A 21,968-nucleotide genomic window follows, 5' to 3' on the forward strand; every position below is an offset into this window, starting at 1 on the left:
TAATGAACATGTGGTATAAGCATTTTCCATGTTCAGACAATTATACTAAAAGTCCATTCCAGACATTAGTTTACTAACAATACACCAAAATAAAGTTGGGATTGTTAGCAAGCAAACTTGCTCAAAAGAATGAAACGAGACACAGCTGGTGTTGTGGAGAGTTTCAGCCATGCTTCATGCAACAGGGTCTGTCACGACTGTAGGCTGACTTCGTAAGTGACAGGGATGGGGTTACCTTTAATGCATCCACTACCTTCCACTATGCACTTTGTTCTCCCGGGAAATGAAGTCAGTGTGGGCTTCCTCTGCTGCTTTTTAAATCTGTGGAGTCCCATAAGAGAAGAGCCCATGAGTGGCCACTGGGAATACTCTGTGAGCCTCCTGCTCTGATAAGAAGACAGCTACTTACAACAGAGTAGGAGGATGGACGGAGAACAGGAGGTTTGGAGACGGAGTTGAGGAGAGAAAGAGTAAAGTGGTGTAATTCAGAGGATTGTTGAGGAAGGAATGTGCAAAGACTATGTGTTGCCTCTGTTATATAGCAGCTACTGTGATAATAGCATGAACATCAGCATACATCAGGTTGTTTTTTTTTTTATTCATTAGTTTCAACCACTCAAACACAGGCATTTTAACCCTGAAGGCATTCGAAGACCACTCATCCTCCATCTGATGAAATTGGTAGGCAGAAAAAGTGCTCTGTCCTTCATTGGTGGCCTACTTTTGAAAGTGAAATGGCAACTATTGGAAAAACAGAATGCCAATACGGTACTTAATATGTGTGCATATCAGTCTGCTGCAATGCTGTGGAGGCGCACCTGAGAGGAATATGAAACTCCTGGCCAGGTGCTTGGTTCCCCGAGAGAGTGGGGACCGGAGGGCTTGGAGAACAGAGGGAGTGTTTGAAGTCCTGGAGGACGCTGCTGATTGTGGGTGGTATGGAAAGTCATAAGCCTCAAAAACACATGCTGCCACCTGGTCGTCTGAAATAGACTGCCATGCAATTATCTTGGTCCTGAAGTGCATGTGCTGCTCGACGCTATTGCAGATCCGTTTTCTGAATGTTTGCGTCTTGTGAGAGAGGATGGACTTATATGTTTATAGATTGAACACGTAGAGGAGTTGGCACTTTTCAGTGCATCCATCTTAAAACGCAGGCTTTCACACTTTTTTATATTGGTAGGTTTTCTTTTTAAATCATGGTTTGTGGAAATACTTGCAGTTTAGGAGGTGCTCCCTTCTGCATATGTCAGAGATGGTGCTGAAAGTAACAATTCCCACAATTCAGCCCTATAGCCAACATATTATTTGTATTAAAATGAATACATTTCACCATCAGTTCATCTACGAATACAACATTGCTTATCTGTGTTTTTTTTTTAATTCATCTATTCAATGAATACAGAGCAACATTTTTAAAGGTAGAGATACGGCAGAGACAAGGTTGTTGGACAAGTTATATCATTATCTTTCCTCATAGATTCCGGACCCTCATTTTAATGTTGGAGATGTGATTCATTGTAATAGGTTGTCAGAGCAGAGGTAAACATTTACAAAGGATTTTGCCTTCCTTCATACATTCTTAATTCATTCTTTTTTTAATTTAACACATTTTCCTTGTAAATGTCAAGACTATTTTTGGTTGCTTTTGCCTTTGACAAACACAGCAGAGGGGTGGTTCCTACTGTTTCTTTGTGCATCTCACAGCCACCCGACCCCACCAGACTCGACTGCAGTCACAGATAACAGCTCCTGGGTGGACAGAGATGAGGCTACAGGGAAGCTGTCTTACAGACTGAGCAAATGTTTCCTGTATGAAGCACACATTTCTAGTTTTGTGTGCACACATGGAGTTATGTGCATGCAAACACAACTTATAATTTACATTAACATGTCAACACACACACAGGCAGTTCTCTATAACACTTGTCACAAATGGCCGGCAGGAGACCACTGTATATCCCTTTCAAGATTATCCACTCCCCTTGTTTCCACCTCCTCCAATGGAAGGCTTATCCTCTGCTGTAGGATCTGTGAACCTCCCCTCCTCACGAGTCCCAGCACTGCTGCAAGGATCAGTGTGAATCAGGTGGAGATATGGTTGGAAGGAGAAAAGGGGAGGATGGAACACAAATGTAATCTTGGTACACTTTCCTTTCAGATGAACGAGGATCAGTGGCATCAAGTTCTAAAAGGGTTTATCCTTTTGTCTCTTTGTCTTCAGAAATGTCTGTATTTACTGTCATGTTTTCCCACATTGGCATTAAAATGAATGTGTCAAGGCAGAGCACACACTTATGGCAACTACTCATACAACCTAGCAGTGTGAAATTCTTGTATGTGCTGATTCACATGAATACAATTCTCAGGTGGAGCACATCAATTCAGAAGATGCTTAATAGAATGCCAGTAACGCCTATTCAGAACACCACATCGCTAAAGTGAAGTACTTGCATGTCAAAGCTCGACCAACTCTTCCTTTAGGGCTGTAATGACAGTATTTCAGCTTTTATGATTTCATGAGAGTGTTATCTCAAAAGCATATCAAATGTAGATGGATACATTTTTTATTTATATATAACAGAGGGCAGAGTGCTGCACTGTGCAGTGTGAGGAAACCCTGGCAGCCTTCCCTTGTTATACAGTGATGTGCCTGTGTGGGAAACTTTGATATTGTTCTCTCACATGCTACTAATACATAATGTTTGCAGTGTACTGAATGCCGCATCTGCTATGCTCTGCACAGTGTATTAAGCATTTACAAGATGCACAATATGATAAACAGAATGTGCATAATAAAGTGTATCCTTCTTTGCATAGGATGTATTTTCCCCACATTTTCTTACATTTTAACCCAATTCTGTCTCCCTGACACCTGGAGAAATGCCAGTATGAATTTGTCTCTTCACTTCTAAAACATGTCTTGGCAGGATTCAGCAATATTTTCTCTTTTGCTTCATATGTCAGAGGCAAATGGGAACATCCATAAAATCCACCTGACAACTGACACTTGGCTGGAGATAAACATCTGGTGCTAGCACAACCTGTGTTTATGGCTATTAAGGATGAAATGGCAAATGGGAGTGGAACACATTGATCTTTTGTTTTTCTCTTTTGCACTCCTGATGTCACTTTTTATGTGCATCTGGGGTATGTGTACATTTTCAGTTTGCAGAGCTTGTTCCAATCTATCAGAGAGGGACCAGGGAGTCAGAAAGTCTAAAGGCTCATGTCAAGATGAAGGCCAATGTGTGTGTATGTCTGTGAGAGAAAGAGAGTGAGACATTATAGTACAGGAGTAGGCTGACTACTCCATACAAACTAGAGAGAACAAACATTTCAGATTTCATCTTGTTCCTTTGGACATGTATTTGCCCTCATGCTGTGTCCATTCATCTAGCAGTACCTACTGAAAGGCTTAGAGCTGCAGAGGCCTGACACTGTACTTCCGTTTCATCAGCACACCAAAGCTACTTTGGTAAAGCATGTGTTCCACCACATGCCTTTACACTATTATAATATCCTCAGTAGGCGCTATACTGACTTGTTCATACGGGGATCACTGAGCTCAAGTATCCTTTTACAATTCACTATTAATATGATTGTCCTTCTTGACATCTTGCTAATACAAAATGATCTACTCAGTAAAGGAGATAATTGTATACATTTTTACCGTCAAATCATGCCCTCTCTGTGAATTTCTTTCGACTTGAATACATTCACCGTATATTCACTGTATAGTTGACAAAAATGTTAATTCACGTGAGATCATACTGTAGAGAAAGGACAAATGTTTACATTGTGCATCCCCACTGCTTCCTCATATTTAATTCAAATGTATCTAAGGATCACATTCCTCCTATTAAAAAACGAATGTATTCATGTTACATGCCCTTTTTACCCCCACTGCACCAACATGGTGGTTGTGTAACACTAGGACTCAAAACTTTAGTTCAATAAAACTATTGCTTTCAATGTGAACCCTACACAGCTCTGGAAACAATCAGAGAACACATGTCTCTTAAAGCTGTATCTCTACATATAAGGCAGCCGTTCCAGTGTCTGTTGAACTCCAACACAGAGAAATGTTGTCAGTAGTTTATAGGAAAAAAAAAGACACTGATAATGCTGTAGTGGTTTCTATTTTTGAAGGTCTTCATTTTTTTCCAGAGCTGTATATGACATTGTGTCTAGACTGTTTTCACTCAAATAGATAGTCATTTTAGGCAACTCATGCAACAAATAATAAGCATTGTTGTGTAATTGAGGTGGCTAGCTGTGATGCCATTGTATAAATAATAATAAAAATCCATTTTATTTATAGAGCACTTTTTCTGAAAACTCAGACACTTTACAGAGGTATAATTCATAAAAACATAACTCAAACAACACACTTAATACATTTAAAATACCACATTCATTTACAGATTAAAAGCCGTTTTGAAAAGGTGAGTTTTGATTTGAGATTTAAACATGCTGAGGTCAGGGCAATCACAGATGTTTTTGGGGAGTGAGTTCCAGAAGGAGGGGGCAGCGACAGAGAAGGCTCTGTCCCCCTAGGTCCGGACCTTGTTCCTGTGAGGAAGTGAGAGGAGGTTGGCGTCTGAGGACCGGAGGCTGCGGGAAGGAGTGGGGTGTTGGAGCAGGTCTGTGAGGTAGGAGGGGGCCTGATGATGGAGGGCTGTGTAGCTGTGAAGAAGGATCTCAGTCGATAGTGTATTGCACATTAAGGGTAGTAATAACTAGAAGTCTAGGTCAGCAGTACCTTTTATTGGATCCCTCCACTTGCTCACAGGTTTCACTTTACAAGGGAAACCTCACTAAGCGACCAACTGAATGTGTTACCATCACTTTTACAGGTTAATACAGAATCCAGGGACAGCATGGTAGCAGCAGGACAAATAAACACCTCATAATCGAGAAGCTGGACTGTACTTAAATGGTTTGTGTCCCCAAACAACGTGAACACCCCTTTTCAATAGTAGCACAAGTCAAGAGTCCCGTTAAAGTACTGCTGGAGTCATCAGGCATGCAGTGTCACAGACAAAAGTCTGCTTTACGTACAGAGCTCTGAACCTTTGCCTACGGCACAAAAACAAGTCATCATCATTAGCACTCATTAAGCCTGACTAGCCTGTTTTTATTCTCACTGACTAAACAGAGGATGATTGTAATCAAGATTTTAACTCTGTACTGAACAGTATGGCATTTCACAGACTGCAATTATAGTAAGCCATATTTAAAACAACTGCTTTTAAAGTCACACAATTAAGATGATGGAAATTAAAACTGATAGTATGTGTGTAAATTACCGTTAATCTATTATTTTCTCAACCTTCACTCATCAAGCTGCTTTCCTGTATCTTGAGGGATTTTGAACGTTTTGTAGTGTTTCTGCCCACAAGTACGGCTTCTACCTCTGTTATGACGTCTTTATTAGTGGGAGATGGAATATAGTAATTTCACTAGAAGTAGTTACTAGATGTGGTAACCTAGTCTTACAAGGCCGCAATATGTGTGAGCGGGGTTTGATGCATTCTTCCTGGGTGACATGAAATGATCCGATTGATAGTGTTTTTTTTTCTTTCTCAAACCCTTGCTTTTCAATCCAATTATGTATTATTGTTCTTTGGCTGTTATTATAACTCTATATAGAAACAACATTAGGTTTGGACTTTTGACAGTGCAAATGCTTGCTGTGTCACACAATTGTAACATGCTAAGAGTGTTGCTAGAGGTCATCTAGCATGTATGGTCACAATGCAGTGTTTTCAATGAAAAGGAAAGCATGAACTGAAACAGAGAGAGGACTACTCATTCTACTGTAAACATCCATGTAGGTAAGCAGCTCAACTACTGTGGTGTTGGGATTTAAATGCTGTTCACGATTGAGTGCCTCTCTTTACGCTCATATTCTCCTTGCCTCACTTTTAACTCCATCCCCAGGTGCCCCACCGTGCATCTTTAATCAGGGCATGTCTGACTTGACACCTTCATGTCACTAGAACATGCTTCTCTGCAGCTGTTTGAAGAATAGCCATCGGGGGGTGACATGATGGAAGCAACTGCAACCTCAATCACATTCCGAGACCAATCTCAGCTTTTTATATTATGTGTGTGTGTATGAGGGGCAATGCATGCATTTTAGTGGCATACACAGCACCAGCTGTCTTTGATTTGATTGGGGACTTCCAACTTTACAGTATATATCTGTCCCTGTGTTGATTGCCAAGGATAAACCTATTGCTGCTAACAAGCGTGGAGTCAAGCTGCCAGAATGAGAGAAAGTCATTTCCCCTCCTCTTGTCCTCATCTCTCAGCAAACCTTGACATTTTCCAGCAGAGAAATGTGAAGTATTTCTTAAGTCCTTTCACGGATCAGTTGACAAATTGGATCAACCTATCGGTTAACCTTCACAAGAAAAAGAGATAATACTTGAGCACATTCCTTAAAAATAATACATAAGCATAGTCGTATTTTACCTTGTTTGACAACCTTTGATGCATCACTCTTTAGAGCTGCTTGCTTAGACACACCTGCGTGTTGGATTTGTACAGAAAGCAATGCCGTCTACACTGCCAAATACAGTTTACTTTTCCTGTTTGACTTGCATGTTGAGCATCCTATTTTAATCCTGAAATAATTAAAAAATAATAATCAAAAGAAGAGAGAATAACTTTCCTGCTTCTAAAAAAGACACAAAGGGTAAAGGTATAACTGTGCTTTAGAAAAACATAGAGAAAGGGCAGATTGTGTTCTGTCAGCTGACAAATGTACCAAATGCAACCCTGTCGAATACACTTAGAAGTAGGCCAGTCACTGTACAGACAAAACCAAGCACTTTTTTCTGTAGCAAACAGAATAAAGAACGTGTTTTTACATTTTATTATTGAACCATGCTTTTAATGAAAATATATTAAATATTTTATAAAATCTATCATATTAATCAGTGTTTTTTTTTACTGTCTTACCGAAAGTTCAATGATAGTGACTTTATTGATTTAATCTCCCCAGTGGAGAGATTTCTTTCATTATCTTTTAAAAACAGGGATGAGTCTCACAAATGTTCTCATTTATCTCCCAGTTAGACTGACCACTGACATTCTTCTTAATACCTCGTCTAAAGATGAGCATAGCCTAATATCTGCACCTGTGTTGGTGGGTACTCTGGAGTCCCTGTCTGGGCTTGGTCCTATAGTACTATGGTGCTGGAGGAGGTGATGGAGACTGTTAGCAGATACATTTTCATTCTAGCTGCCTTTGCCGGAAATCTCTGTTCTTCATCCCCTTGTAGTGACATGAGTCCAGTTTCAGCGTGTTTACTGAATGCTTTAAGTTGGTTGGCTGCTGGGGTCTTAACAGACGCCAGGGGGCAGCCATTTGGACCATCAGCTAGTGCCTTCCCACCAGCGCTCAAGTGCATTGGTTTACAACGAGCTGCCTCGGCACCACAAGAGAATGGTTTCCTAGGACTGATTGGCTGTCAGGCTCAATCCACTCGCTGCCCCCAGGAGCATGTCTCCATGACCAATTTAAGAGGCAGAGTCAGAGCCTTCCCACACTCCCTGCCTCTGAGAGAGAGAACAACAGTCATGTGTAGATGTGGGCAGATTAAATATATACTTGTTAAAAGGCTGCATCAAGCTCCAGGTCATTGACAATGCTCAGAGTTATTGATTTGAGCTTTTTCTTTTATTTGCTCAGCATTGTTGAATGATGTTTGTAACGTGCATTTTCACAGTTTATTTTCTACACATTGGTTCTGTGTTGGTCTAATAACAAATGTTTTTCTGAGAAATATTGCAGCATGATTGGTCCTGCCTTGATGCATGCAAATCATTAATATATTAAATGATCTATTGACTTTCCAAAAGTCAAGTTTGGATTATATAACTAATACAACAATAGATAAAATTCCTTGAAATGAGTCAAAAAGAGATACCTAATCACAGCCATTAACTGCAAGTTTAGCAAGTCATGTATGTTCATGGTAACACCATCATTACTACTTTGCTACTGAGGCCTTCCCCTCTCCTCTTGGAATAGAAAAAAAAAGAGGAGGATCACTAAAGGAGATCTGTGTTGTCTCAATTAGAAGAGGAGGCTTTTTTTTTTTTTTCTCCCTGGGCCGAGCTCCAAGCCCAGCTGTGTACCTTCCAACGTGGGCTGCGCCGCTCCCTGCATACTGAAAACATTACTGGCCACAGGTCGGAGTGTCACTCTGTGGGACTTCTCCTGCTCCCTACACACACACCTTTCATGTTGAGATCTTAGATAAGCAGAACCAGATGGTTTAGAATGGGAGGACAGATAACTCCAGAAAGATTGACCACTTTGAAACTCACATAATCATGTCCAGTTGAATGGGTGTGTACGTATATTTTGGAAGTGTGCTTTGTCACAATTGAGTGTGCATGCACTCAACAATGACACACTATCCGCAATTTCCATCCTCATTATAATTATCAGCCACTTCCCCCACTCCCTGTTATCATTAGGCATGATGATGATTGCTTGGTTGGGAGCTCAACCCCCCCAAACTGCACCTCAAATGTAATGGTTCACCTTGAGCCGGAGAGTATTTCTGTAAGAAAACTAGTTAAAGCCTGACAAAGTAAGACACAAAATGCTCACAAAAAAAAACTTGGAGCTTTTATTTCTAAAAGAGAAACCAAGTGTTATTATCAGGCAGTTGTTGTCACAGCCTATGATATGTCTCATTCATACTTCATTTGTATGCTTTTCTATTATGTTTTCGTATACACAATCAATGTAGTTTTATCCAAGCTGAAAGTAAAGTAAATAATTTCAAGTTTGTGTATCAATGGAAAAATAATTGCCTGTTTGCGAGTGGGAGCATGCTTTTGAGATCCAAGACAGTGGGATGATGGGAGAAGACGGTGTGTATCCAAACAGCAAAGTGGCTTTTGGCTTGAGAAATAGACCTCTGTTTAGCCTTCGTCAGTGGGAAAAATTGGTCACAGCTGGATTTCACTGGTCAATTGATACGTTCAGATATTGAGCGTGCTCTCTCTTTTTAAGGTCTCTCTCATTATTCCAGCTATAACTGGGCCCGGGACATTCAGTAACATCTTTTCACTATTCACCGTTTGCCCGTATTTACTTAATACTTTTCATTTCCACTCATGGTTTTCTCAATCACATCTGTTTTGTTTTTGTTGTGTGTCTATGAATAACGTGGTAGGGATGATGAACTTTAAAGGATTCAGAGAATATATACCAGCATATGTGTGCATGTGCTTATCTATTTAACCCTTCTGTGAAATTAGTATTTCCATGGATAATACATGTCTGAGTCCAATGACTCTTCCTCTGACACCATCTCCTTTAGACGGGCTGGCAGCTCTCCAGCAGCTCAATCCTCAGTGTGAGTCCCTGAGATGGAGGACAGGGCACATGTTTGCAGGCAGATTGCACATTTGAGGAAATAAATTGCCTCGAAGTGGACCAGACTCCACATTGTCGGTTCCACTCTGTGTTCCTTTGCCTTTAAATATGTTTGTTGAAGACCTGTCATCTGCAGTTGCTTTTATTTCTCTTCAAGGCCCGCTCATTTTCTGGTGTCTGGTGGCACAGCACAGCCGAATAGTTTGTGTCCGGAAGTGAACATGTGGTAGTGTTTAGCTTTGTAATGCTGTGGGTTTTATGGACGTCTTGAGGGAGATATAACATGGAAGGAAACCAGCATAGGGATTCTGGGCCACCAAACAGACTGGTTGTCCAAGTGTTGGAGAACTCTTGTTATCACAGTCCTTCTCATGGGTATACCTCAGTCCAAGGCCCACAGAGTCATTTTTAGTAAGCCAAATCTGTTTTGTTCAAACATTGATGTATCTTTTCAATGGAACCTCTATCAATTTGGTGACTCCTTTTGGCATTGAGCAAGCTTTAACTCCCCCTCAGTTAATGTAATGTGTAACAGTTTCACTCAGCAGAGACTTTTCATCGTGTTGTTATGTTGGCTCCAGCCTGATTTTGAAACACTTCCTCCCTGCAGTCTTTTTCAAACCTTTTCACCCTTGCATGTTAATACTTTACAATATATACATGTGTTAAACCAAGTACTCATAATTCATTGTTACATTTGTTTTCTCAATCTTGCCTGGTTGATATAAAGTAAAAACATATTTGACCCTATTATTTCCCTTAGACTACCATCTGGCCCAAGAATCAGTGATGCTCAAGTTGAGCTAAAAATACAGTTGGTCCAAATCTAATATATTGCTTAACATAACTGCCAGTGTTTCATAGACTCTGATGTTCAGATCAAAACCCGTTCCTATTCTGACCCCTCACCTAATTCCACCCAACTTCAATCAAAACATTATTGTGCTGCTGGTATTTGGCTTATAGTTAGGATTTGATTGTCACTTTGTATTGATCTGACCCTAACCCTATACCTAACACATACATTATACATTATATTGGTATGTGTTATGATCTTGCCATAGTCTAAAGGAAACCAGTGAGCTACCAAGAAAACAAAAGGAAAAAAAAAACACCTCCATTTTACCCATCACAAAAGGCTCTTTAATGACTAATTATTTAGGAGATTTCATTAACAAATATACATCTGTGTACAAAGGCTGGCTTTGTTGTCAGAGTATTACATTCTAGCCACTCGGCAACTCGTAAAACACGTCTAAATATTGGCAAGGACTTTGATCAGCTACACTGGTGGACAGTTTAAGCTCTCTTGGCAGAAAGCAGCAGTAAGATGGTGTGCATTTCAAAAGTATCATTTGTTTTCCAAAAGAAAAACACAAACTCAAATGTCAAAATTGTTATTTATTTAACTCAACACAATTATTATGCCAAGAGGAGGGTGTGATTGTTTTACTTTACATTTTTACATTTATAGAATTTGCTTTATTGTGGTGGCAGACCATCTGTTTGAAATGCCACATATAGTCATCCTCTTCCCCCCTACCTGGGACCCTGACTTGTGAGGCAGCTTGAATGTGTGCAAGCCCTCCAGTCCCCATGTAGCACTCAGAGGAAACATGTGACATGTGGCATAATTGAGTCAGCCAGCAAATACTGTAGCAGATATCAGCAAACTGATGCCACTACTCATTGCCCAGCGGGAGATCTCTGAGCTGTATAGGATGGCATCAGAAAAGAATGTGCCTGTCTCAGATTATAAAAGGCACTGTTTCGCTGTTTAATTTGAGATAGCATGGGGTCCTGGGAGACGAAGACAGCATAGGTACTGACGAATGGGCTGAGAGCACCCTGCTGAGAGTGTAAGGTAACTAGGTGAGAGATTCAAGTGGCACCAGAGAAAAAAGAATGGAGGTTTAATAGAACAATTCAATACCAAAAGCAGCCACGTTTTCCCTCTCAGTGTAATTTGCCCTCCGTCTTTGGGCCATTCTCTAAGGGGGATCATTTTTTCCTCATGTTTTATTTTTGCTGGCTCTCCAGTTTCTTTGTCCAAGGCTCTTGCCACATAAAAAATAAATCCTTCATGATATCTTGGGCCTCACTGGTCTCTGACTTTATGTTAGTCAGGATAGTGTGGCTTTACTGTTGTCACTGGATTTATTCAAGAAGTGATTGATATTTATTTATTGCTGTCTTACTTCCTTGAAACAATTATGAGGTGCTGACACTGATGCACAGAAACGGATATGCCAGTTTTGTAAAATCAAAGCTACAATAAAGCCTAACCCTATAATTTGGGTTTCTATTTTTTTTATCTGAAAGGAGATGATGGCATTGACATTACATGACCAATTAATGTGTTGACTGCAATTATGCAATACTTTCACCCCCCTTCACCCCCACCGATTTGCCAAATACAAATGTGCATTTATCTTAAAGTTCCACTTCAGTTCAAGGCACATGTATTACATTTATCTACCTATACATATTTGGGAATTCTAAATCACTCCACCCACTTTCCCCATCAGCACCCCGCTCATGTTTACAAAAAGAAAAGTTCAAACCATTGGCTTATGTGCATCTCTGTGCTCAACTGAGGATGAAGGTGATACTGCACATTGTGAGTTGTGGTCCGAGTAGACTTAAAGCTAGAGTGCAGAGTCTTGTCAGCCTCTGAGAAACATCCTTGGATGTTGACAGAAAATCAAACCGTATTACTTTATGTAGCATTGGTATGTACTTGAACCCTTTTTAGCGCCACTTAATACAGTAAACAACTGCCTCCCCGATGCCATGTGTCGGAAAGCACTGGATGTAGGCAGGTGCCTTCAGCATTGCTTCTTCTGGCTGCCCAGGAGATGTTGCCTCTTTGATTGTTTCTTCAAACATGCAAGCCAGCGCTCGGGGAGCAGATTGTTTGTTCTGGATTTCCTGGGAGACTCCCATCTTGGGCTTAAACAGAGCAGTTGTGATGATTAGCAACAAAGTGTGCTGACTCTCCCATAAGGCATGGGAATGCGCGGAACGAGTCTAAGGATTCTTCTTTGTCATTCTGTTTCTTCCTCTGTCTGATTCATCCCTCCTCATTACTGTAATTCCTGTACATGGGCACCTATGTATTCAGAGTTTGCTGTTAACGTGTAAATGAAGAGTAATACACACTGACATGTGGCCTCGATGATGTCTCCATTATACAACAAAGGTCTCTTCATTCTTGGACTAATTTTTCTATTGTGTTCAGTAACAAAGACCTAATGCCATTTTCTTGGATAGCGGGAGGGGGTAACACAATTATCTCCTTCTCCTTGGCTCTAGCGAGTTGACAGACAGGGCCTAAGGGAAGGAACTGTGCTTATCAACCATCTCCCCTCTGTCACAATGACAAAAATGTTAGCACACACAAACAAATAAAGAGGGCAAAGTCATCTGCGAGACCTCTCTGATGCTACAGCTGATGATGTTGCACACTATGGATTTTCATCATAATGTGGAAAAAGCGGGGTGCTTTCATCAATCGTATCTGCCTCAAAAAAACAATGTTATACCAGAGTTGTGGCCTTAAGGAAACAAGACTGGACACAAAGAATACATAGCAACACAATGTCGCCAGTTATCTAATTTTAGCAAAATGGTCAAGAGATCAAGAGAGGTTTATCTGTTTTGATATAACACCTTTCTTACAGAGGTATTTTAAAGTAGCAACTCAACAGGTGTCTCCCTTGTAGAGTATTATAGAACCTGCTTTTTTTCCCGTTATGGGTGCTATACTTTTTAATTGGTGTATGCCATCTGTTGCTGTCTCACCCATCGTTTCATGTCAGCTTTCACTGTAATATGCATACATGTATTTGCATTCTAATGTATGTAAATTATTAATTTCACTTTGTTGTGGGATACTGACATCTTTTTTTGTTTTTATATAATTCAATTTCTTCTTCTCTTCAGGCCTGAAAGCACTCAATGTATCATTTTGATTAAAAAAAGCATGATGTACAGTAGTTTTATATTGCATTTAATTTAATGCAAATATTGTTTTGTCTTCCAGTGAAAAAAGACCTGAAAGATGAGACCGATGACAGAATGCAACATTTCAAGAAAAAGGCGAAAGAGCTTCGTATCCTGGATGCCAAAACAGCTCAGAATCTCTGTGAGTATATACAGTGTATTTAAAGAGTAAAACCACAATAACCACCGGTTGAACACCATGAGTTCATAACGTTCTATATGCTTTTTAACCATGACCTTTTGTGACAGAAATGCCAGTGTTATATTCCATGACACCCCAGGCTTTTTATACCCCCATGAATAGCTCAGGAAAGGTGTTTGTGGGAAACACACAGCAGAAAGCCCTCAGCAGTGATACTGTTTTACCAAACCCTTTGGGGAATTGTTTTCTTGGCAGTGGTTTAGTGGTCACCAAAAGTGCACATATATCGTGTCCAAGCTCCCTGTCTGTAATCATGTGTAAAACAAATCCCTATTAGGACTGAGCACTAATGCTATATGTAGGTGTTTTAATCCCCAGGAGCTCAAGTGGACTAAATGTTTAGTCTATACTGGTGTACAGTTTTTTCCTAACTCTCAAAACACTCCTTTGTTTTGATTTGGTGGACACCATGATTATTCGGTTCAGGTTTGATCCAAATGATCTACACATTCTTTCTACCTGTGAGTTTCACTAACATCTGGTGTTCATTTCTCTATGAAAACAAAAAATCATTGGTATGTATATTTATTCCTTGCCTTGCATCAGCCTAGTTTTGGTTGGATGGTAAAACATGCATTTTCGTTACCCTAAGTATTCGGGATTGCATCTACAACCTCGATGTCTCTTACTTTCCCGTTAGAATTTAGAAAATAACACTTTTTTTAACTGTGTGTGTCAAATGCTAATATAAAAGGTCACTATTGTAGCAACCCTTACTCTTGTACTGGAGACTAGGATGAGTATATTTGTTGATATTTATATTAGTGTATGGATTCCTATAAGCTGTGGATGATGAGTTCAATCAAGGCAGAATAACAACATAAGCTCAGGGATTGGCTTACATCACAAAAATACCCAAAAGCATGTCTCTCCTAACCAGTTCCCTTCCTGTGTGGTGCTGTTAATATCTTGCAATGACTTCATATTCTTGCGTTTTTTGAGGCGAGGTCAGATAAATTAGTTCATCGGGCAAAGATTCGAGACATCATATCAGAAAGGGGCATGTGGCATGAACATAAGGATACCACATAGAAGTGTGTGTGTGTGTGTGTGTGTGTGTGTGTGTGTGTGTGTGTGTGTGTGTGTGTGTGTGTGTGTGTGTGTGTGTGTGTGTGTGTGTGTGTGTGTGTGTGTGTGTGTGTGTGTGTGTGTGTGTGTGTGTGTGTGTGTGTGTGTGTGTGTGTTCGAGCATGTGTACGCATTTGAGTATGTGCCAGTGTGCGCATGTCATTGCACTTGTGTATGGGCTGTGACATTGTTGATAGGTGTCACTGCCATCTTTGATTACAGCACCAGCAGATGGGCTCTGAGTTTAGCAGGAAGCAAAAATAAGTGTAGAAAATCTCACCTCCAGCATGGCAACTGGTGGAATGTGGCATGTGGTCGTACACAGCAACACAGCTCCCTCGGGTCGCCCTGACATACTGAAGCATCATAGCTCAAATTCTCTGCCTGCTCTATTTTCAAGTTTGATGTGTGTTGCTATTGAACGTTCAGTAACCGGGATGGGTAGCAGGAAGTGAATTATTGTGAGGCTAGCAGCACTTTGTGTTCTGATATAATGGTTATGCATACTACTATCTGATGCATTGTCTACATATCCTATCCATCTCCGTCTGTCCATCTAAAAACATACCTGCATATTTTGCATTGAGATGCAGGTATGCACTTTTTGAAAATAGTCATTATATTTTTTTTAACTTTAGGCTTGACATATTGCAAAATGTGTACGCTTAGAAGAAGACAATGAATCGAAACATTCTCAACACTTTTACCATGCACTGCCTTCCTGTGACCCCCCTCAATACTAAAGCCACAAATAACACATCTAAGAACAGACTTGGCGAGTGGATGCACAGCTATTTATGATAGTTTGCAACAAAACTACATTGACACACAGCTCCACCTGCACCACTTTGCTCATCTTGGCACAGTTAGGTTATAATGCAGCCAGGAAATAACCAAGCAGTTGCAGGGGAGACCACACCCATCACCAAGAGAGCATACAACAAGGTCAAAATGCTAGATAGCAGCCAAGGTTGAATTTTCAAACGGTCACTTAACTTCCTTATCCCATCTGAGTCTACTCCAGTTTGTAATTTACAATATTTCCCAGCATTACTTTTGACAACCCTCCCCTAAGAGAATGTTGTATCCAGCTGTTGGTTTCATATGAACAGGACATCTTTAAAATTGTACAAGGTTTAGACTGCAAACACGGATGGCATGATCCATTTGATATAAATGCAGCCTAATCATAAAATGTCATGCTAATGAGGAGAGAAGATCAAGTATAAATGTAAATTAGCAACATAACAAGACATCAATCTGGATAGAATAACTTTATATTTAGTTATACAACTCTGAGTCACCATGACACAGTGAAGCCATACATGTTATAAACGAATACATTACACCAGACCAGCAATAGTCCTGATATGCCATGACAATGTATAAAGTAAATGCTGTAAATAGTCTGAGAAAAAAGAAAAAAAAAGTTGCACTACCTCTCAGTTTGTTTCGCGTCAAATACAGACATCAGGTCCCACTGCAGCAGCATGGCAGCTGTTGAGAGAGTCTCCTCCAACTCATTACCAAACCTCCACCTGTGACTTCCACCTGGATACACCATCAGCTCCAATTTCTATTGTAGGCACCCCACCTGGAGAGTGAAACTCCCACTAGGTTGTCCCCTGAGGCAATTTCAGTGTGTTTCTTTGTATCCACCCAAAAAAAAAACATGTAGCCCCCCCCGGATGACACCATTGCAGCTACCACAGCCAGCTTTATATTATGACTTACTTTGTAATTAATATGATTCACGGGTACGATTCACTTTTTATGACTTTTGTTTATGAACAGACTTGATGTCTTACTTCCTTTTTCATGTCAGGGTGACACAAACTATCCTGTTGCGGGCCAGAAAGTGTATTAGTTTTTCCTAGTGACACGTTTGGTCTGTGGTCATTTTGTCTGAGGAGCGATGAGTGCTGAAATGTCTCTTTGAACCCCGAGGTCTAATACAAAAAAAGGAGAGGAAATGACTCTCTTCTCTTTCCATCACAACAGCAATTTTCTTGGGCTCGTTCCGCCTGCCTTATGAAGAGATCCGGGACATTGTGCTGGAGGTAGACGAGGAAAGACTGAGCGAATCACTCATCCAGGTAAGACTGATGTTCAATGTGGTGTGTTTGTTTTTTCCCCCACATACACACACTTATTTTTACCCTCTGTAAAATGTGTGCGCTTTGTGTGTTTGTGACTGAGAGAGAGAGAGAGAGAGAGAGATTGAGAGAGATTTTCTATAGACGTTCAAATGAAAATGTCATTTTTGATTTTTTGTGTCTGCCGGCCAGCTCGGTGACCCCATTTTACATTTAGTGTGGTCTGTTTTTGGCACAAGTCTATCCTCTCATTCTCATGTGGACCACAGAGACCCCCATCCATCTTCCTATAATGGATAATGAAGGACAAGGCTTGGCAACGTCTTCCCAACTCCACCCTCCTTTCCTCTTGCTTTTGTCTTTTACAATAATTGATGAGCTTCCTAAAGGCTACTTGTTTTGCTACCTTTTTTATTTATGTTTTGTCTCATCTCAGAAAGCATTAATTGAAAGCAGAGCGGGGGCATCTGAGGTGAATATGCATCACTGAGGAGAGCAAGCCTCGATTGCACTTCTATATCCCGCACTGTGTTTGTGTTGCGCACAAAAGCAGTGCTGATGTCTATTGTTTGTGTTGGGTTTCCGATGTAGGACGTTTACATTTCAGGATTAAACACATGGACAATTTGATATATGTAGAGCAATAATGGATTGTAATAATTGTGCGTGCAGGAAATTAGTTTGTTTGCAACCAGCAACATCATTCAAGTTTAGTTACAACGTAAGGGGTTCTTTCCTATTTTTCTAAAAGTAAATCAAATAAATACAGACATCACTGTAAGATAGTTTCTTTCCCACTTGGTTTATCAACCATCTATATAAAGAGCTAGGTTATTATGTTATGTTTTAATTAACTAACAATCTGGCAAGAAGTATGGAGTGTACATTGTGAAATGGCAGAACCCCCTCTGCTTTTTAAAGCAGAAAGGAAATGAAGGTGTTGACCTTTTAACCCTCAACTTCTCTGTAGCAAAGAATACAATATATGGTGTATAGCTGCCAACAGCAGACCAATGGATGGGCAGGTTTACTTCAGTTTGGTTTGCTTACAAGGAAAATAAGCACTCCACACACCAACACACAGGTATCAATACACTTTCTTTGACCAGGCTACCAACAATAAGTGCGTGTCAGCACTCAACAGCTTGCACTTGAATAGTCAAAATTCAAACAAAGACGAGAAAAAGGTTTCCCCGCCTGTTCTCAATAAAATATATCGGTGCAGTTACTATGATACGGGCATCGGCTGTAACCCTCAAGTTCCTTCCGTTCACTTATTAACAAAACTCCATGTGAATCAATAGTGTGTTTTGGATGTGTTACGTGGTCAGGGATAAGTGACCAAAAATACGTATTTTTTTTCCAAATGCAAGTGCCTTTTTGTAAGGGTTTCTGTTGTCCCCATTACCTCTTCCATTTCCCTCTTTAGTAAATTTGAAGCAGGACAATGAGGCTGCTTAAAAAGAGGAAGGCTCAACAACGCTCATGAGAGCATGTGTGTGAGTCGGCACAAGCATCTGGGAGCTGAGCTAATGTCACAGAGTCCAGGGGGAGGCGAGAGAACCCACTGAGTTAAGTTATCGGTGCAGAAGGAGCCCACATCTGGCAAGTGTGTCACTGCTGGTTAGATAATGATGCTAGAGTCACAATAAAGCCTGGACTGGACAATTAGGACAGCAAAATGTTCTATTTACTTACAGTTTACTGTCAGTGTACCCTCCTTTGTGTGCCGTGTTTAACTTGAAGAGTGTTTTCCATTTACATTCATTATTTTGTAATCAAATATTACTGGTAAATATTGCCTTAGCTTTGCCTAGTAAGTTCTGATTACATTTATTCTCAAGTGATAATTAGACACCTACATTTTTGCTCTCATTAATATTGTATGATGTTGGAGTATGTATTATGAGTCGGTTGCTTGAGTGTAAACAATGTATCTCTCCTTTAATGATTATTTAAACATGTGAACAATTGAAATAGCAATTTTTACATTCACAGGGTTTAACACTTCACTTTATATCAGTTTGAACCCACACAGTAAATGGGTTGTATTTGGCTGTCATGTCGTACGGTGTTGCTAAATGCTTTCTCGTGGTGCCGGGAGCAATAAGCCTGGCCACTTGGATAGTTTGTCCACTAGTCCATTGAGCAAAGTGGTTATAATTGTAGTATAGAAGTGGTTAGCATTTTTGAAGCACATTTTCATTATTCACAGCATTTTCAGTCAGAGCTAGTTTTCCTAATTATTATTATTATTATTATTATTATTATTATTATTATTATTATTATTATTATTATTATTATTATTATTATTATTATTATTACTATTAGTGTTGTTGTTATTATTACTATTATTTGATTTTTTTTATTATTGTTATTACGTCTCAACTGGTATGCTTTAAAGAAACTTCTCTTTAGTTAGACTTCTTGTGCCACACAGTTCCCAGGGAGGTTTTTGCTTCCCTGGGAACAAATCTAACTGAACTATTGTTGTTGTTTGATGGACAGTGCAATTTGTTCTTATCCTTTTCCAACAGAATAGGTATTTCTCAAATACTGGTATACACACATCAGTGAGGTACACTTTGGCATTTGTATGAGAAAATGTTATTGAATGTATGCCAAGACAACCTTATAAAGCACTTGCAATGAGACGAAGATCATTATAGTAGGCCTACAACATCATGCAGGAATGAGCTCACAAATTAAACAAGGACGCCAGCCACACGCTCCTAAGAAATACAGTTAGAGCTTTCCAGAGGCACTGAAGGGAGGCAAAGAGACCTCCTGCTGGGTGACACAGTCCTGAGTGTGGGCTCCATCTGCACAGTGCTCATCTACACTCATTATGCTGATTAATCACTCTACACCACCCACTTTCAGCCACACGCCAATCACCATTTATCCACATGGACAACTGCACACACATACAGACCAGGAATATGTGTCTGCAAGGCTTGGGCAATACTAAAAGGAAATGCATTCACCGTCTTGCTAATGTTAGAAGTAGTGGGCTTGATATGAAAGTAAATACATAACAGACAGAAGGGAAAGAAGGGAGAACACATATTTCAATAAATGGGATGACATGTTCATTGCCTTCAATTAGACACTATTTGTATTAGTGTTGGATGCTTGGTGTCACTTGTGGCTTTTTCACTGCATAATTAAAACCATGAAATAGACTTTGCCAAACAGGTTTAGGGTACATTTCATATCACATTTGAAAATGCTGATTGGATCAACCTATAACCTTTATTGACACTTGTACCACTATCAGTAATTAGACGTCATTACTCTATTTTGTAACAAAGTTGGTAAACATGTTGTCTATCAGTTTAAACAATGGTAGGTTCCAATGAACAGTCCAACCTTGAAATAAATAATTCAGGATCATACCTGGCAGCTCCACAACACTCTCCTGTATCATCCACTCTACTGGGATGAAAGGCTCTGACAAACGCTGTGGCTTCGTTTTAACTGGTCTAGGAGCACATCATACACGATGAAATATAACACTTCAAAACTCAGTCCAGTTCAGATTCTTCCTTTGTATTATTTTGAAGAGGCAAGTGTCAACCAAGCTAGTAACTGATGAATGGAGGGAATAGATAAAATTGAAGGAATCAAGGAAGCAATAGGTGCTCATAATGCATCTAAAACTCTGTAACTCAATCTTATTATCTTCCTTCTCCGTAGACATTTCTAATGTAATGATTTGTCAGCAGAATGTGGCAGAGCGCTGGCCTTGAAGTACCCCTACAATGTGTCACCCTGGCAGAGTGGATAGATAGGAGTTGATTGGCTCTCCTTATTCTGCATTAAGGCCCATCAACGCCTCAGAGATGATGTACATATCCCTGAATGCTGGCAGACAGACCTGTTCCCACCATTCATCCAGACTCCATATGAATCTTTGCAATACCACACTTATTTTCATCTCTGTGACAAGCATACAAACAAACATACTGCACATGCAAATGGATAAACATTCTCAGTTATCCCCTCTGACTTTTATGCCCTGCACAATGTTGTCATTTATCATCCAGCTATACATGTGTGCAAGGTTCATGCAAAGGTGCAAACACACACATGTTTGTATGCAATGTCTCTCTTTATCTCTCAATCTCATTTGATTGCAATATTCATGGTGCTGGTGGACAGAGGTCACTTTTGTATATCAGGTCAGCTTAATCAAATTCAAAAGACATCAGAGCCACCCCTCCATCCTGCACTGTATAACAATGAGATAAAGTGGACAATGAAAGACAATAATGAGCATTGGCTCAATGAAAACAGATTGAGCCCCAGGAAGCTTGGCAAAGGTCTGCATTAAAAGGCCCGACAGCCTGACAAAGCTTTTCATTGCTATTGTTGGCTGGCAACAGAAGCGACAAGGGAAGGTTCTGTAGACCTTGTTTGTGTGGGAATGAGTCAGGCACGCTGCGCTTCTCCTGGCTGCATTGGGTTTGTGTTTGGTTTGGCTCTACAAGACGTCCAGCAACCCTAGTTCTCTGAAGTGGCACCATGGCTAGGTGTATACACCTTGTACTCACATTGGTAAAATATTGATATGACCCATGACCTTGCTGTCATTGACTTGGGTTCACCTCTTTTGGTGTTTTCAATTCTCCCAAAAGCTTTTGTGCCCCAGGGAGTCCAAAGCTTAACCGGCTGAATTTGGTCCAATGCCCTTGCAGTTCCTGCCAATGGAACATAAGGAGGCCAAGCAAGTGCCAGATTATTAATAAGCACTTGTAAACTTGAATAATTTATGATAATCAACTGGTGCACATGGGCTTGCTTATGATAGCTCACTGGCAAATGTTCTATGATATAATACAGAGCATTGTTGTAAGATTGATTATAACCTTTACGCGTTACCTAAGTACAACTTTATTTTATGACTTTGTCATTACTCAAGATGTTGCAAACATTTGTTGAGGTAATGTAAAGCAATGCTCATCTGTTGTGTTGTTGTTTTGCTATCAGTTCAGTAATGCATTATTATAATCACATATTTCACAAAAAGATCCACAAATCATCAAGATGGAAATCAGCAACAACCTTAAAATATTACAAACTGTTAGATACAATTGAAAACGAAAATAATTTAAATATACAGGAAAAGCATCAGTATTGTGTCACCAGACATGTGTGCTTTTGTGGTGATACAATAATAGTCTTA

General features: G+C 40.0%; 1 protein-coding gene across 1 annotated transcript in view; it reads left to right on the forward strand.

Moving 5' to 3' along the window:
- diaph2 (diaphanous-related formin 2) overlaps positions 1-21,968 on the forward strand; it is a 329,957-nt gene that overhangs the window by 167,936 nt on the left and 140,053 nt on the right. The window contains 2 exon segments of the mRNA XM_063876203.1: positions 13,455-13,556; positions 16,686-16,780. Of these exon segments, the coding sequence (XP_063732273.1) occupies positions 13,455-13,556; positions 16,686-16,780 (197 nt within the window).

The sequence above is a fragment of the Eleginops maclovinus genome, chromosome 23, assembly GCF_036324505.1.
Source record: "Eleginops maclovinus isolate JMC-PN-2008 ecotype Puerto Natales chromosome 23, JC_Emac_rtc_rv5, whole genome shotgun sequence".
Classification (NCBI taxonomy): Eukaryota; Metazoa; Chordata; class Actinopteri; order Perciformes; family Eleginopidae; genus Eleginops; species Eleginops maclovinus.